Below are 18,591 nucleotides of genomic sequence, written 5' to 3' on the forward strand. Positions count from 1 at the left end.
TGAAGCGCAATGCATTGGCACAATCACACTGTACATCGATCGCGACAAGAGAAACCTGGCCACTTATGAAAGCGCTCCAAGCATAGGCGAGCCATTGACTGGCACAGCCCTCCTCAGCCTGGCCTTGACACCATTCTTCGGCGCTACAACCACGCGATAGCCCTTGGTCAGATTGTTCTGACCCTCCGGAGCCTTCATGTCACAGAAATGCTGCATCATCCTCGCCATCAGGTACGAGATCTCAGTCATAGTCAATTGCTGACCAACACAGATCCTTGGACCCATCCCAAACGGTGCATAGTCTGCAGAAATCTTCCTTCCGATCCAACGATCCGGCTGGAACTCCCACGCATCCTCTCCCCACTCTTCTTCGCGCCGGTGCATGAGGTAGACGTTTGCTGTTACTGCGGCGCCTTTGGGTACGGCCATGGGTTGCATCCCGTCTTCACCACCGCCGCGTGGCAAGACCGTGTCCCGTTTCGCATTGCGGCCAATATTGGCGAGCAGAGGATACATTCGCAGGGTCTCGAGGATGACATGCTGCATGGTCGTGCAAGAGCGAAGATTGTCCCAAGTCAGGGGAGCAAGTGGAGCTTCTTCCGGGCCGAACTTTTCGAGAACCTCTGCTCGGACTCGTTGAAAGATATCCGGGTGTGCCTCCAGCTGCGCGAAGACCCAAGCCGCCATGGTCCCGGTCATGTTCTGACCAGCAATGAACAAGTCCATCACAAGGTTTCGAATTTGGATCGGATCGCCAATGTCCTTGACGAGGCTATCGACTAGACCAAACTCAGCCACGTCGACTCCCTCTGGCACGCCTTTGCGTCTATCTATCGCGCGCGCAATCAGATCGTCCGCGAACTTGTTGAGAGTCGCGCACGCCTTGCGGTACCTCAGACCATCCGCCATCCAGTACTTCGAGCCGAGCTTCGAGCGCCGAGAGAAGTGGTTGCGTACGGTTTCATATGCTACTCCGTAGCTCATCTTTGCTTTGCTTCGCTTGGACGGCACAAGGTCGAACTCTTCCATCGCGGCTTTGAGCCTAGTCTCGCGCATGCCGTTCAGCTGCGAGTCGGCGGAAGTGCCCAGTAGGAAAGTGGTGGACATGTCGAGTGATAATCGATGAAAGAGGTCAAGAAGGTCGACGACGCCAGTCCAGCCATCCTGCTCTGTAGGACCTATGGCAGTGAACAGCAGCTGGATGTCGCCCTCGGAATGACGAACATCTTTGGCTCTCTTCGTTCCGATATGCCTCATGACCATCTTCCTATTCTTGTGCCATGCCTCGCCTTCAGAGTTCAGCAAGCCCTCTTGCGCCAGTGGATACATGGTCCTGGCACGACTTTTGGATGGCGCCCAATCTGTATGGGATTTATTGAGGATGGCGTTGAGATTGACCGGATCGATCGTGTGGATCACCTTTGGTACACCGAAAGGGTCGTGGAGAGCATGGGTGGCGCCATATGTGTTGAACTTCCTGGAGAAGACATTGTCAAGGAGGTCATCGCCAACGTAAAGTAAGAGGCTGAGCTTGTGTCGAAGAGAGCTTAGAAATGGCGTCGGTAAACCCGTGGTCGCAACGCAGCCATTTCTCTCCGCAAAGGTGAAGAATCTCTTGCTGCTGATATATGCCGTGGAGAGCCTGGCGAGCTTCCGCAACAGCCAAATAGTTACCAGAGAAGCCGCGAGATAGTGGAATCTGGTGTCAGGGGGCTGCAGCTGCGCAGCTATCACGTATATGGCGGCCGCCATGGGTAATAGGTATGTTCGAATGATCCTGATCCATGACATTGGGCGCTCGCTTGGAGACCGATTTGTTGCATCGGTATGGCTCAGACCAGGTGGATATTGTGTGTTGCTCTGTAAGTGTCTCGTTTGCTCAGGCGTATTTCGAGTATCAGAGCCATTGCTGACTTCGGAGAGAAAGTTGCTGACAGATGTCCAAGGCCTTGAACAGAAGTCGACAAGCATATTCAAGAAAGCTTGCACTCGCATGTGATGTAACGACTGAGCTTTTAGATCACTGGCAACGTCCTTCAACGTCCACTACGGCTTTCCCTCAAACGAACTGAAAAGGAGCAGTCGACAATCAACTTCCCTTCCCTCCGCGTCCTCCATCTCGCTATTTGAATGCCAGAGCAGTCCACCAACAATCCCTCACCACCCATCCTGACAATTCAAGTTCCAAATCCTGCTGCTGACTGTTGATACTCTGACGTCGCTCGCTTAAAAACCCACCTTTGTTCCACCGTCGTCTACCTCACCAAATCAGGAATCTGGTGGCTTTGTGCATACTATATCAAATCGGTCGACTTCCCAATGCAGAAATTTCGCGGTCGCTCTCACCGCTCGAAGAGATCGCATGACTGGGGCTGTGCGCAGACGCATATGGAGGGCTGTCCGCTGAAGGAGATGGTTCGCATCTGATCAAAGATTGCCGTCACGGCTGTGTGAGAATCCGAATGGTGGTTTGCCCGATGCAGGAGTTGTGGTATTCTTGGCATGGGTGAGCATGACTGATTTACAGGCTTAGAGTTGGATGCTTTGGGACTTCAATGTCTCTTTGGGATAAGGTGAGTAGTGAAGTCATGTGGTTGGAGCGGGCCTTCGAGAATTGGTGCAGAGACATGCAGTGGCGAGGACCAAAGAGCGAGCTTGCCGACGAATTTGAAGCTTTCAATCTCCTTCATTGACGTGGCTCCGCAGCACAACGCCTAGAGATCAGTGCAAATTGATTTTCCAACTGGACTAAAGCATGTAGAATCTGGTAAAAGTACGAGGATCCATCGTAAGGGGCAGATGTTCGCGGCGCTGAAGCGTTGTCAATCGAAAAGAAAAAAATGAACCGATTCCACAGACACAGCAAGGTATTCTCTACCTATGAACCAAAAAATATAGCGTCAGATCATCACTGAAAATCTTGACGTACAAACATACCTAGTGTGTATTCACGATGGCAATGTAGCGCAAATTCCTCCTTCCTCCTTCCACCGTAACAGCCGAAAAAAAAAAGAAACTCCCCACCATTGTGCAAAACGATATTCAACCGCATAACTTATCTCTCTCGTCGCCTCCGTCCTCGCCACGATGGTTGGTTATATTGGTGAATATTTCTCATCAATCATATTTCAGCCGGCTACGCTCATTGTTCCACATGTCAGGGCGTATCGGAGCTCGTGATTCATACTGGGGTTTGATTTTTGGGGAATCAGGCAAGGTAGGGTAGGGTAGGGAGCTCGCTCTTTGTAGCTTCTTCATCATGTCACCTACTCCTGCTACGTACGTGTCCCTTCCTCGAATTCCCATTTGTACTAGTCTTAGGTCAAGAGGGCTCGGGTTCTTGACCACTCTAAGTGGGCGAAGAGGCATGCACGACGGTTGACTCTCGAGTGCTGGAGGACTGGAGGTGATGATACTGCTGCTGCATACCCGATGAAGGGATGCCGAGCGAGCCGCAAGCCGCAGCGGTGTTACTGTTACCATAGATACTACTATGGAATGTATGTAAATGAAGTTCAGCTTGGGTCCTCGCGCGCGCATTCCTCTTTGCATGACGCAGGGGATCAACAATGCGCTTCCCATTTGTCGCAAACATCAATTCTCTTTGTTGACTTTTCATCATACGCTTCTCCCTCACGCAGATTCGCAGTCCTCAAGATTATCTGTCAGCGCTCTCAATCGAACAGTAGACATCAGCAGTGTGTCGCAATCATGGCGCCATCGAAGAGCGGATCGGTAGCTCGAAGAGGTGCCACCACCAGCGCCAGCAAACGCGCTCGCTCGCATCGGCACGAAGACGATTATTATGCATCTACGAGCAGGCCAGCAAGGTCAAAGCCAGTGAGCAAATCCATAACCTGGCGAGATGGACAGATTGATAGTGACCATGATCAGACACCTTCCAAGCTGCATCAACCACGTTCGGGGACTGGCGAGGCAAGCCACCGGCACAGGAGTCCAGAGAGGAGCAATATCAGTGGGCCTGAAAAGCAGTTGCAGGCGGAGGAATGCGATGACGATGTACCATATGATTCCGATGAGACTCCTCCAGGCGGCGGGCTGATTCGGACACGCGGATCTCAGGCTAGTGTGGAAGATGAGACGCCTAGTGCAGGGCGCAGTCCGACCAAAAGTACGCCAAAAGCTCCATCTTCCACACGGCCCCCTCAGAAATTCAAGACGTCTGGCCACGCAAATGACACGGGAGAGGATAGGGAGCGCTGCATAGAGATGCAAGAGATCGTGAAAGCGATCGATGCACTCGTGCAGAATATGCCAGCAGCTGAGCCGACATTCTTTGAAGATCTGCTCGGCAAGCCAGAGAATGCACAAGTAGTGCGGTATATCGGTTGCCTGGCCATTGGAGGTCCCAAGGGTGAAGACGGGTGGGCAGAACTCCTCGCAGACCAAGGGTGTCGGAAAGCGCTGGTTGTTGGAATCATCGGTCGAGCGTTGAAGGAGCATGTTTTTGGAAGCCTGTGGTTTGGTGCGACAGCCGAGCAGCTCACGCGACTTGAGGACATGGAGCGCAGTCGGGTGATGATGGATAAGGATGGTACGCGGGCTTTTCGTGGTGCTGTGCAGGAAAGTTGTGGACTGACGATTTTCGGCAGGATTCTCGCGGACGAAAATGAGGGCAGAAGTGGTGAAGGGGTTCGCAGCTTCGGAGGATGATGTCGAGTTCGCCATCAACAAGATCAACCTTCAGCTGTCAAGCATGCTCGCACCATTCTGGCAGCAAGCGACTCGAGTGCCTCCCAGCGTGCATTGGAAGTTGAAGCAGATTGTGAGGAAAGCTGCGGAGGCCAGCCGTGCGATGCGGCAACAGGAAGACGTGGTGTACTACTGGCCGCCGACGTTCAAGGACGAGGAGTTTGAGCCGGCGCGCATGGAGTGCTACAACCTGAACGAGATGATTTCGCACAGCCCGTACGACAAGACGAAGGTGCAGGGCAAATTCGAGCGGGCGATGCTGCGCGAGGGCGAAGAGCAGCGGAGCGAGGCCATCGTGCGGGTTGTGTGCTTCCCGGGGCTGGTGGCATACCGGCAGCACGGGGGCGACATGGCGGTGGAGGAGATGCAGGCGGACGAGCGCGAGAACTCGCATGCGCCAGAAGACGTGCGCCGGGCGCGAATGCGCTTCGGGGAGAAGCTGGACGTCAACCACGGCTTCCGCTCGCGCGTCCTGTGCAAGAGCGTGGTACAGCTGCAATGGGGCCAGCAGAGGCTGTTGACGCGGGAAGCCGGCACTTCGGCTCACATCGATGCCGTGAAGGCGGGCAACATGCGGCGGTATGAGGACGACTCCAAGGCCTTCCGCGAGCTGCACCACCTGTTCGATGCGAGGCACGGCCGGACGACGACGACGCACCGGGCGGGCCGGAGCTCCACGTGACGATGCGATGCGATGCGATGCGATGCGATGCGGCTGGACGAGTGAGGCGGTGTTTTGTGACGCGCCCTTCTTATTGGTTACATTGTAACACTGTTCAAGGGTGTCTATTGTAGTGGTTCTGATTGACTAGTTCTATCTAAAAAGGCGGTAAGAATAGGTATTGATATTTCCCTAGTTTTGCCGAGAGTCACGTACGCTGCTAAGAGTTATGTAACCTCAGCTATACGTTATACACCCCCTTAGCTTATATAAACTAGGCTTGCCTTCCATTTTAGGCAAGGTAGTTAATGCTTCTTTATATACAAACAAAAGAAAAATTAATCTTTTTAACTTCTTATATAGTACTTTATTAAAACAATAAAAAATTAGTTTAAATCTATACTATATATAAGAGAGTCTTATTTTATACCCCGATTACCCTAGAAGGATATCGTTACATAATCCGGACTATATATACACCTTTATATATAGTCCCTATTACTAGGAACTATTGTCTTCCTACGTAGTCTAAGTATAGACCGACACTATTAAGCCTTATCTAAGTACTCGTATCGTATAGTAAAGTTAGTTTAACTAAATTGAACTAAGCCCTTTATATTATTACTATCGTTTATTAGATTAATCGCATAGGTAGCGTCTATTTGATTAGACGAAGGATTAAGTAAGGATATGCATTAGTTAAACAGATTTAATAAATTAGGATAGGTAACTTAACTAAGGACGCTACCCTTAGCTAAGACTACTGCACTATTATTACTAGCACTAATACAATCGCCGCAGACTTGTTATTAGTTAGTAGAAGTAACGTTCGAAGTAATAATATAGGCGACAATAACGTATTAGGAAGTAAGGTTAGATCCGCTACCCTAGTTAGTCGTCGCTATCGTATTAGACACTTTTGCTAGCGCCAATCGATAAAGGTATACTTAATTGACTTAGTTACAATTAATAGTAAATAGGGGGGGGCTACTACTACCTATTATATAGAGTTGTCTTCGTATAGTTTATTAGCTAGCGGCCTTAATAGCCTAAGTTGCTATATAAACCTCTATTAGTTCTATAGTCTATAGAGTTTAGTAAGTCTATTAGCTAGTATGTCCTATATAGCTAGGTATTCGCACTGTATTCGGCCTGCTTTATATTCTTAGCGGAGCTAATACTAGTAGATATCTATATACCTAAGCTTAGTGTCTAGTTTACTAGCATTAGCCTTAATAATGCGAATAGTCTAGGTATTGTCGCAATACAGCATAGGCACCGTGTCTAATGTGAGACTAATGTTGTTAAAGAATCGCTTCTACTAGATTAGCTCTAAGCTAGTATATAATGCGGCTAGCAGCTTAGCCTTAGTCGTAGATTTAGTAACAGTTGATTGTCTTACTACTTTCTAGTCGACTAGGCTATTAAACAGGCTAAATAACCATCCTTCTAATAACTGCCTAGTGCCTTTATAATCGCTATATAAGGCATCGGAAGCTCCGTAGAACTCATTTAACTAATAGCTAGAATGCGCTATAATTGCTAGTCCGTCGGCATTGTATTCTAAGCATAGGTCCTTCGTTTGTAGGAGGTATTTAATACACTAATTTGCAGTAGCTATATCTTCTTGTCGTAGATTTTGAAGGGCTTTAGACAGCAGTAATATAGCCTTAGCTATGTTAGGCCTAGTCTGTACTGCTACGAAGTTGAGCGATCCTATACGGCTTTAATAGGCTAGTACTACTGCTAAATCTAGGTATTGTAAGGCCTTCTTATCGTCGGCTTTCTCGTAGGGCTCGTATCTAGTTAGCAATAGTAAGTCGGCCCTTCTGCCCCTAGTATTAATGCTATATCGCTAAGCTACCTTTTTAGCGTACGTCTTCTGTAACAACTAGAGCTGCTTAGTAGTGCGGTCTCGTATAACTTCAATCCCTAGAAACTATAATAGTAGACTAAGGTTATTTAGCTCGTACTCCTTTATCAGCCGTTGCTTCAGATCTATAGCTTTCTGCTTGTATTGGCGATAATATAAAAGCACTATGTCGTCTACGTAGAAGAAGATAAATACGTGCTTGTCGGGGTCTATATATAGGCAGTCGACATTATCGACTAGCTACATGCCGAGCTTCTCTAGTATAGTAGTAAAGTGATTGTACTATAGCCTTAGTGATTCTTGTAGACTATACAGTGCCTAGAGCAGCTACAGTACCTTTCCTTTCTGTTCAAAACCTTCTAGTAGCTTCAAATACAGTATATATAGCAGGCTAGCATTTAAGAAGGCGTTAACCGCGTCCATTTGCTCTGCCTCTAGGTTAAAGCTAGCAGTAATAGCTATTAGTGCACGGAATACTCGTATAGCTAGTGTTAAGGCATAGGTATCTAAATAGGTATTCTTCTATAGGTCCCCTCTTGCATATACTCTAGCCTTAAACTTAATAAGCCTTCCTTCGGTATCGCTCTTGTATTTGAATACCTAGGTAAGTAGCAGTAAGTTGTCTACTGCTTGCTCTATGTCTACCTATTTAAATGTACCTATCTTTAAGGCCTTATTGAATTCCACTCTTATAGCATATATCTAATACTCTTTAAACCGGCTCTTTAACACTTGGCGCTAATTGCGTAGCTCGGCTAGTAGGTTAGCGACCTTCGGAGTGAGGTTTGGGTTATTCTCGTCTCGTAGAAGCGGCGGTAGCGGATCCGGATTGTCGTCTGCTTGACTATTTAATACGCTTAATACGTATATTAATCGAGCTTCGTATTCTGCTACTATATAAAGGCTGCTAAATAGTAGGAGGTTTCTCGCTTGTTCTCGATCGCTGATATAGTAGCGGCCGGCTCGATAGATAGCGGCTGTTCGCTATCGCTTATTCGGATTGTTAGCTCGATAATGCGGCCCTCCTATGTTTAGTAAGTAACGATAAGAAACATTAGCTGCTTCAATTAGCATTAGCAATTCAGCTAGCTCTGCTCGTAGCAAGTTTATATCTATATCATCTGCGTAACCTAGTGCGTCTACATTGTTAGCAGGGTTATAATTGCTAGTATCGTTCTTAGTCTTAGGTTGCTAATTAATAGTTAGGTCTACCAATCTATTTAGTACATTATTACGCGGTTGCGGTGCTTCGCGTAGGTCAATTGGAAAGTCCTAATAGATAGGTACTTCCCCTAATTCAGGCTTATATAATCTCTAATTAGTGAGATCCAAACGTAGCCTCTTCGGCACCTATACGAGCTATAGCTTAGTTAGTAGTATCGGCGATGATTGTTAAGGTAGTTCTTGTCTAATAGGTTTATCTGCTAGCCTCGCAGGGTCGACTATTATAAGCCGGCTAGGTCCTATTAGTGTTTCTACCCCCTTAGCTCTAAACCGTACTAGGTCTAGTAGTGTGTCGTATGCTTCTCGAAGATCGTCAAATTGATGCTCCGAGGCTAGTGCTTATAGCTCTTCGAGATTACTGAATTGAGCTAGTTCTTAGTTAGTTATAGTAACGCCTAGGTTAGCGTTATATCTATTATAGAACCTGGTCTTATTAAATATAACATCTCTTGTACGTAGCACCGTTATTCGTAAAGGCACCCAAATCCGATAGATAGAGTGTCCTTCGTATCTACAGAGGTATCTAATATATATTCGTAAGGCTACTTTCATAGTATTTAGCAGTATAGCCTTCCTCTTACCGTTAGCTATCTCGGTGCCGTAGATTACTAGGTATACTCTTGCTCCAAACTGATAGATGTGTGCTACATTTGGCTTATGTCTAGTCCCAATCTCGTATAGTGTACGTATTAGTAGGTTAGTATTGCGTAATCTTGGTAACCTATTAGCTAGGAAGGTTGCTATATAAACTGCTTCTAGCTATAGGCTGTGTAGGAACCTAGTATGTATTATTAAGGCTCGAGCTACCTTAATAATAGTACGGCCTGCTCGCTTAGCTAGGTCCTGCTCTAACGTGTATAGTGCTGTTAGCCTCTAAGTAGTATAGTTATTGCGTAGATAGGATCGAAACCGAAAGCCTAATATACCTCCTTTATTATTAGATAACAAACAGATAATATCTCTGCTAATGCTACGTACGAAGGTAGCTAACTAGTTCTAGCACTAAAGGAGTATTAACTCCTAACGATTACTTATTATCTATGTAAAGTATAGTCTAGTATTTAGGTCGTATGCGTAGAAGATGTACTAGTCGCTATTATAGGCTGGATCTAGTTGCATTAGATTAGCAGCAATGTAGCTATATAGTGTAAGAATGGACACATTATGCTTTCGTAGCCTTCTAGATATAAGCTTCTTGCCTTTAGCTTATGCATATACTAGACAAAGTGGTGTTCTTAGTACCTTATTTCTATATGAGAGGTCCCGCATTATACTATTAACCCTATCAACTAGCTCTTCTGCTCGTTCTGTACCTAGGTGCCTAAAGATCTTATGTATTTGCTAGAGAGTGAGCTGCCTCGGTAGCAGTAGGCATGCGGAGCGGCGAGCCGTTACGTATACTAATAGTTTGCTAAGTTAAAATAGGTATTTGAGTGGTCGGCCTTCTATATTAGCTAGCTACTTAGTTAGTAAAGGTATATTATCCACTATACTAACTATGTTAAAGTATGGCATCTAATTATCTAGTCTAATAAACTTAACTAGAGGCTTCTATTAAGGGTCGTATAGGGTGTTATTAATTTCCTAATGTTTGTATCCTCGCTAGAAGAATAGGGCTCTACCGACTATATTAGTATAGAAGTTTAGAATGTATAGGCATTCTCCTAGTTCAATCTGTAGGGGCCTGCCACTAACAGCCTTGACTGTGAATAATGCCTTTCTAATAGCTACGACCCTATTATAGCCTATTCCGGTTGCTACTATAGACCTTAATAGCAGGAAGAGAGGAGCAAAGTTGAATCGACCTAGATAGTTGATAATGTAGCAGTTTGAGCTACTATTATATATTAGTCCATTAAAAGGGTTCCATTTTCTAATAGATATCCCTATGCTAACTTGCCTATATCTAATTGTTCCTATAAAGGATAATAATAGAGTGTTAGGGCTAAAGAAGCAGGCTAGTAATAACTTGTTAGGTATATCATTATTAGCCTTGCTATATCTATAATGCTGCTAAGCAATCTTGATAGCTAGTAGGTCCTTGTAGAAGCTGGCTTGTCTTAAGCAGAAGTCCTTGTTTCGTCGTAAGTAGCCTTCAAAGTAATTCAGCTTGCCTTGCTATTTAGTATCCTTATCCTTCTCTTCAACCTTATCTTATAGGCGATAGTTAACTACTAAGCACTTGCTACGGTTCTTATATGCCTTCTTCTTACCAATGCTAGTGAGTTCTATACAGGATTTCGGAGTACGGGCGCCCTTCTTGTCCTTCTTGTCCTTATTGTCCTTGTTTTCGGAGGCTCCTTAAAGGGCGGCATTAGATTTACTAGTCTCCGCGTCGTAGGTAATGCTAAATAAGGCTCCCCGCTTTGTTAATAGACCTGATATGTTTCGGGCATAATCTCGTACTATACTAATTAGCTAATAGAAGTGGGTAGTGTTTAGTAAGGCCTAGTGCATTATATAGAGTCCTTTGCTATAGGTTTCATCTATATTAGCTACTATAGTATAGAGGTAAACAACTATATTATTAAGTTCTATATACTATATCCTCTTTATAATTTTGTATAGATTAAGCTATTCCTTATACTACTGCTTAGGATCCTTTACCTGCCTTAAGTTGATCAAACGATTTAGCTCTTTAACTAAGTTAGTTCTTTGCTACTAAGTATTTAGCGCTAGCTTATCCTTTAGTCGTATTATAATCAATCGAAGGGTTAGTAGGGACAGCTTATTGTTATTAGTGATCTCTAAGTAATAGCGGATATCTATTGTGGTTGCTAGGTACTCGAGGGTCTTGCTACGGGCTGTTCTAAACCTATTAAACTTAGCTATATAGACATTATAGAAATCCTTTTCTAAACGGATTGCCTATTAGTAGACTTAGTCGTCCTATAGGCGTTCTTTATCTACAACTAGTAGAGCAGGCTGAATTGGCTCTATAGGCAGCGTAGTATACGGATTAGTATATAGCTAGGTCTCGTAACCTATTAGATAAGTCTTAGTTTGCTCGTACTATCGATCCTAGTCGTTCGGGCCTCGAAGGGTAATGTATTTAGTACTACTAAGACGGCTAGCTAATAAGAGGGCCATTATTGAAGACATGTTAATAATCTTAAAGAGATAGTAGGTGCTTTAGTTAGTTGTTTAGTATCGTAGAAACTAATTTCCTTTTACTAATATTATTGCTCGTAGAATAGAAAATTCTTCCTCCTTTCTTAGTCTCTAATACCGCGGGTAAAACCCGGGCTTATAACTGTAACGCGCCCTTCTTATTAGTTATATTGTAATACTGTTTAAGGGTGTCTATTATAGTAGTTCTAATTGACTAGTTCTATCTAAAAAGGCGGTAAGAATAGGTGTTGATATTTCCCTAGTTTTGCCGAGAGTCACGTGCGCTGCCAAGAGTCATGTGACCTCAGCTATGCGTCACATGTTTCATGCGATCGATAGCCTCAACCTCTGATATTCTAATCATAATGTGTGTTCCATGCCAAGTCCGCCGGGTCATCAAACTGTGTTGATTCGTATTCCCAGACGCGTACCTGATTATAGGAAGGTTCGCCGCGGGAGCGCCCGCATGCGCGCTTGCTCTTGCCGGAGCCCAGCGCCATGACCCGCTGGACCAGACCTCACTTTGCATTTGCTGAGCTGTTCTTGCTCTCTTGCCTTGCACTCCTCGGCCCTCACGTCTACGCCACGGAAGAAGATCGGTCGGCCTGCCTTCTGGGAGCGAGCCTTTCCCGCATTGTCTCCTGTCCTTTCATCCTCCGTGCCAGCGCCAGTCTTGCACCGAGCCTCGTCAGCGCGCGGCGCCGCGAGACGTGCGCCAGTCTGGCCAGCCCATCCGTGTCAGTGGTGCCCTCTGCGTGGCGCGCCTGTACCACTCGCTCCACTCCTCGCACGCCCGCATCCTGGAACATGACACTAGCGCCCATACAAAATCACCTGCACTCCCCACCCCTCTGCTCCAACTTCTTTCCATCCCACCACCATGGCCCTACCACGACTGCTGCCCGCTCTGGCCCCAGCTCCGCCAAAGCCCCCGCCATTCCACACCCCAAGAGTCACCTTCTTCGACTTGCCCGCTGAACTGCGCATCGAAGTCTACAAATTGGCTCTGGACGGAGTCGTCATCCACATTTTGCCCCCGAATACCGTCGAGGAGCGGAAAATACCACATGCCCTCACTCGCACCTCGCGCCAGGTCCGCAACGAGGTGCTACCCTTAATCCACTCGCTATGTCCCATCAGGTGCGCAGTCACGGACTTCAATTTTGACGGCCTATTACTGTGGATGTCTCGTGTCCCGCCACACGAAGAGCGCAATCTGAAGAAGAATCATCATCTGGTCATCCGATTTAACACGTCGAATCAGCCGCAGCGGAGTATGGAAAGCTTGCGGAAATGGTTGCATATGCGCGCCGACGTGCATCGCCCTCAGCCCAAATGGCACTACACCGGAGCAATCCCCAGTAATAAAGTGTGCGCCGACTTGAGAAGGCGCTGCAAGCGAATGAAGGAATATGGAAAGCAGTGGGAAATGCTGCAAATCCTGAAAGCCTTGCAAATTACCCCCCTTCCCACGCCACTCCCTGGACCGGGCACCCCTCCCCCGGAAGAGAACCCCGACCACCCAAACCATCAGCAATGGTTGCAACAACAGGAACGTGAGCAAGGCAGCGTCGGATCTGATTGACACGAACCTATCGAGACACATGCTCTTTTTTGGCAAGCGGTTCCAACTTACGACCACTCCTTCCCTCGGTCATGCCGGAGCAGAGTCCGAACGCGGGTCAAGTCCGCTTCTGGTCTGGGAGAGGGATCATATTTGCCCAGCAGCTTGGACTATCCTTCCTGCACCAGTTTTAGGTCGCCGATCAGGACTTTTGCTCCGCCTTCGTGACAGAGACGAGCAAGGGCGAAGCCCATTCCAGATCCGCCTCCAGTGATGACTACAATCTTATGCTTGACTGGAAAGGTCTGGACTGGGCCATATTTCTGCATTGCGGACGGAGTTGGAGGTGGGAGGCAGAATTTGGAAATCAACGGTTCACTAATGTAATGATCTTTCCGTCTTCTCTAGAGACTTGACAGTGCTAAAGAAAGTTTGTAGAAGATGCTACGCTTCGGTACTTACCTCTTACAACTAGACCCCGCAGTAGTTCGGTTTCCGAACTACTAAACGTATATAGTTTGGTTTCTTAGCGGCGAACTAGCTCCCTAGTTCTAGTTTGGTTTTTTCGAACTGTATAGATTCCTAGTTTAAACTAGAGACTATATTAGTTTTACTATAAGGATACTCTTATTCGACTACCGGCTACGATTACCGGCTATAATAGTAACTATATTATATTTACTATGCTCTATTACTATTACTAGGGCGTAGTTACTATTACTATAGCGTAGTTTTACTATAAGGATACTCTTATTCGACTACTACTAGTAGCTACGATTGCCGGCTATAATAGTAACTAGGTTATATTTACTACTAGTACGCTCTATTGCTATTACTAGGGCGTAGTTGCTATTACTAGGGCGTAGTTACTATTACTAGGGCGTAGTTACTATAGTTACGAAAGCTTACTTATATAATATTACGTAGGCGGTAACAATTAGGGCTTTGCGATATTCTTATATCTTTTAACTTCTTCCTCTATACCTATGCCTATAATAACTACTATACGCTACGCCCCTGCCCCTTTTCCTTATAATAGTAAGAGAGAAGCGCGCTACGCGCTAAATAGAAGATAGAACTAAAGACCGCGAGTTTGTTTTACCTAAGCATCTAACTAAAAAGCGTAAGACTAAAGAGGAGTACTCTACGAAGAAGAATTTAATATAAGACTACGAGAGAAAGAAGAAGATAAATAAGGATAAAAGAGCTAAGGTCCGAAGGCGATAGTACTTACTAATTTAGGCGGCAACTAGACAATAAGAGACATACTAGCTTATAGCGGTATAGGGATACTATTTAGATCCTATAGGAGTAAAAGAGGAGCAATCTGCCTAGTAAACTGTGCAGACACGCACTCCGGTTATGCTTTCCTTGGCATTCTCACGTGTCTGCAAAACCCAGCATACATTCCAGTCCGTTGCCAGACCATGATACCCACTCATGCAAGTAGACTGCACATTCAGAGCCGTGCAGACGACACCTTTGACCTTCTCTATCATTGTCGCAGGTATTTTGTACCTAGCTGCTGTACTACGAAAGAATAGGCGACTTGGCTTCAATAATATAACAACTTAACAAAAGTTGGGGCCCCTTTAGGCTTAGTACGGCTCAAAACGACCGAAAAGCCGACTCTAATTAGTCGGCGGCGAGGAACTTTAAAATTTCTCGATTCTCGCGCGGTCCGGAAGGCGTAGGAGTCGTAGGATCGACTATAACGCTCCGGCGCCGCGATAGCAGTGTTTCCGAGGCCGTCTCCGTCGTTTACGCCTAATCCGGCGGCGTTTTTTGCTCGAGGCGGTATCGTTCGCGCCTAATCCGGCGGTATTTACTCGGAGCGGTAGGCTCGAAAGGCTTATCCTACGCGTTCCGGATAGTACTACTCGCTATAGGCGTTTTATAGGGTACTTATAGTAGGCGTTAGATAAGGTACTCGCTATAAATAGTTCGAATCCTATTTAACTATAGGCGTTTTAGATAGTATTTGCTATAAGCGTTTCGGATAGGACTACTCGCTATAGCTATCTCGGACAGTTACCGCTATAAGCGTTTCGAATATTACTACTCGCTATAAGCGTTTTTAGTAGTATTTACTATAAGCGTTTCGGATTAGACTTGCTATAAGTATTCTAAATAGCACTTACTATAGGTATTTTAGATAGTACTACTTGCTATAAGCGTTCTTAATAGTACTTGCTATTTGCGTTCTGAATTAGACTTACTATACGCGTTCCGGATAAGACTTAGTATAAGCGTTTCGGATTAGAATTGCTATATAGTGCGTTCTAAATGAAACTTAGTATAGGCGTTATAGACAGTAGTACTAACTGTTAGCGCTCCGGATTAGAGTTATTAGACTTACTATACGCGTTCTAAATAGTACTTAGTATTATAAGCGTTCTGAATTAGACCTATTATAGGCGTTATAAATGATAGTTAGCTTATCCTACGCGTTCCGGATAGTACTACTCGCTATAGATATTCTATAGAGTACTCGCTATAGGCGTTATATAGGGTACTCGCTATAGATAGTTCGAATGCTATTTAACTATAGGCGTTTTAGATAGTATTTGCTATAAGCGTTCCGGATAGTACTACTCGCTATAGGCCTTCCGGATAGTGCTTCGTATAAGTATTTAGTTTCGGATTAGACTTAGACTTACTTTATACATTCCGGACAAGACTTTCTGTAGGCGTTTCGGATTAGATTATTAGACTTGCTATACGCGTTCCGGTTTATATAGGACGAACTATACTAAGCGTTTAAAATAAGGCTTGTCCTACGCGTTCCGGATAGTACTACTCGCTATAGATATCTTAGATAGTTACCGCTATAGGCGTTTCGAATATTACTACTCGCTATAGGCGTTTTTAGTAGTATTCACTATAAGCGTTTTGGATATAACTTGCTATAAGTATTCTAAATAGTACTTACTATAGGTATTTTAGAAAGTACTACTTACTATAAGCGTTCGTAATAGTACTTACTATTACCGTTCTAAATTAGACCTACTATACGCGTTCCGGATAGTACTTACTCTACGCGTTTCGGATAAGACTTAGTATAGGCGTTTCGGATTAGAATTGCTATATAGCGCGTTCTAAATAGAACTTGGTATAAGCGTTATAGATAGTAGTACTAACTATTAGCGCTCCGGATTAGACTTGCTATACGCGTTCCGAATAGTACTTACTAAGTTACTATTATAAACGTTCTAAATTAGACTTTCTATAGGCGTTATAGATAGTAGTTAGCTTGTCCTACGCGTTCCGGATAGCACTACTCGCTATAGGTATTCTATAGAGTACTCGCTATAGGCGTTTTATAGGGTACTTACGGCCCCTTTAGGCTTACTACGGCTTAAAATAAGCTAAAAGCCGACTCTACTTAGCTATAGCCGAGGAACTTTAAAATTTCTTAGTTTACGAGCGGTTCGGAGATTATAGGAGTCGTAGTATATAGTTCGTAAGCGGTTCGGAGATTGTAGGAGTCGTAGTATATATCGTAAGGCTACGATAGTATTATTTCCGATGCTATATCGGTCGTTTATACCTAATCCGGCGGTATTTGCTCGAGGCGGTATGCTCGAAAGGCTTAGCCTACGCGTTTCGGATAGTACTACTCGCTATAGATATTCTATAGAGTACTCGCTATAGGCGTTTTATAAGGTACTCGCAGTAGGCGTTATATAAGGTACTCGCTATAAGTAGTTCGAATACTATTTAGTAACTATAGGCGTTTTAGATAGTATCTACTATAAGCGTTCCGGAAAGTACTACTCGCTAAAGATATCTCGGATAATTATCGCTATAAGCGTTTCGAATATTACTACTCGCTATAAGCGTTTTTAGCAGTATTTGCTATAGGCGTTTCGGGCGTTTTGGATTAGACTTACTATAGGTATTCTAAATAGCACTTGCTATAGGTATTTTAGATAGTACTACTTGCTTTAAGCGTTCTTAGTAGTACTTACTATTAGCGTTCCGAATTAGACTTGCTATATACGTTCCGGATAGTACTTACTCTACGCGTTCCGGATAAGACTTAGTATAAGCGTTTCGGATTAGAATTGCTATATAGCGCGTTCTAAGAAGAACTTAGTATAGGCGTTTTAGATAGTAGTGCTAACTGTTAGCGCTCTGGATTAGACTTACTATACGCGTTCCGAATAGTACTTACTATTATAAGTGCTCTAAGTTAGCCTTACTATAGGCGTTGTTAGTAACAGTTAGCTTATTCTACGCGTTCCGGATAGTACTGCTCGCTATAGATGTTCTATAGAGTACTCGCTATAGGCGTTCTATAGGGTACTTAGAGTAGGCGTTATATAGGGTACTCGCTATAGATAGTTCGAATGCTGTTTAACTATAGGCGTTTTAGATAGTACTTACTATAAGCGTTCCGGATAGTGCTGCTCGCTATAGTCTTAGCCTATAGGCCTTCCGGATAGTGCTTAATATAAGTATTTAGTTTCGGATTAGACTTAGACTTAATTTATACATTCCGGATAAGACTTTCTATAAGCGTTTTAGATTAGACTTAGTATACGCGTTCCGGTTTATATAGGACTAACTATACTAAGCGTTTAAAATAAGGCTTGTCCTACCGACTCCTACGCGTTCCGTATAGTACTACTCGCTATAGGTGTTCTATAGAGTGCTCGCTATAGGCGTTTTATAAGGTACTCGTAGTAGGCGTTATATAGGGTGTCCGCTAAAAGTAGTTCTAATGCTATTTACTATAGCCTATAGGCGTTTTAGATAGTATTTGCTATAGGCGTTCCGGATAGTGCTACTCGCTATAGATATCTCGGATAGTTACCGCTATAAGCGTTTCGAATAATACTACTCGCTATAAGCGTTTTTAGTAGCATTTACTATAGGCGTTTCAGATATAACTTGCTATAAGTATTCTAAATAGTACTTACTATAGGTATTTTAGAAAGTACTACTTGCTATAGGCGTTCTTAGTAGTACTTACTATTAGCGTTCTATATTAGACTTACTATACACGTTTCGGATAGTACTTACTATACGCGTTTCGGATAAGACTTAGTATAGGCGATCCGTATTAGAGTTACTATATAGCGCGTTCTAAATAAAACTTAGTATAGGCGTTATAGATAGTAGTACTAACTGTTAGCGCTCCGGATTAGACTTACTATACGCGTTCCGAATAGTACTTAGTATTATAAGCGTTCCAAATTAGAATTCCTATAGTTGTTTTCGATTAAAGTTGCTATAAGCGTTTTGAATTAGACTTACTATACGCCTTGTAGGCAGTACTTGCTATAAGTGTTCCGACTCGGAAAGAACTACTTACTATAGATATTTCGAATAGTACTCGCTATAGGTATTCCGGATAGCAATTACTATTGGCGCATTCCGGCTCGCTATAGGCGTTTTTTAGGGCACTCGTAGTAGGCGTTATATAGGGTACTTGCTATA

The 18,591-nt window shown here is 44.6% G+C and overlaps 3 protein-coding genes across 3 annotated transcripts; 2 read left to right on the top strand and 1 right to left on the bottom strand.

Annotated features, from left to right (window-relative positions):
- Window positions 1–105: 105 nt before the first annotated feature.
- On the bottom strand, window positions 106–1,410 carry MYCFIDRAFT_2871 (uncharacterized protein; the record flags this gene model as incomplete). Its single annotated transcript, XM_007927502.1, has 1 exon — window positions 106–1,410. A coding segment is annotated over one exon (1,305 nt), but the record flags the coding sequence as incomplete, so codon positions are not given.
- Window positions 1,411–3,711: 2,301 nt separating this feature from the next.
- On the top strand, window positions 3,712–5,395 carry MYCFIDRAFT_90185 (uncharacterized protein; the record flags this gene model as incomplete). The annotated part of the gene is made up of 3 exons (XM_007928130.1): window positions 3,712–4,132; window positions 4,304–4,555; window positions 4,614–5,395. The coding sequence occupies 3 exons, from the start codon at window positions 3,712–3,714 to the stop codon at window positions 5,393–5,395; spliced, it is 1,455 nt and encodes a 484-aa protein (XP_007926321.1).
- Window positions 5,396–8,767: 3,372 nt separating this feature from the next.
- MYCFIDRAFT_174453 (uncharacterized protein) lies at window positions 8,768–13,562 on the top strand (the record flags this gene model as incomplete). Its single annotated transcript, XM_007928131.1, has 7 exons — window positions 8,768–8,783; window positions 11,846–11,896; window positions 11,922–11,985; window positions 12,077–12,534; window positions 12,575–13,152; window positions 13,183–13,370; window positions 13,406–13,562. The coding sequence occupies 7 exons, from the start codon at window positions 8,768–8,770 to the stop codon at window positions 13,560–13,562; spliced, it is 1,512 nt and encodes a 503-aa protein (XP_007926322.1).
- Window positions 13,563–18,591: the final 5,029 nt, after the last annotated feature.

This window comes from Pseudocercospora fijiensis, assembly GCF_000340215.1.
Source record: "Pseudocercospora fijiensis CIRAD86 unplaced genomic scaffold MYCFIscaffold_4, whole genome shotgun sequence".
In the NCBI taxonomy this organism is placed as follows: Eukaryota; Fungi; Ascomycota; class Dothideomycetes; order Mycosphaerellales; family Mycosphaerellaceae; genus Pseudocercospora; species Pseudocercospora fijiensis.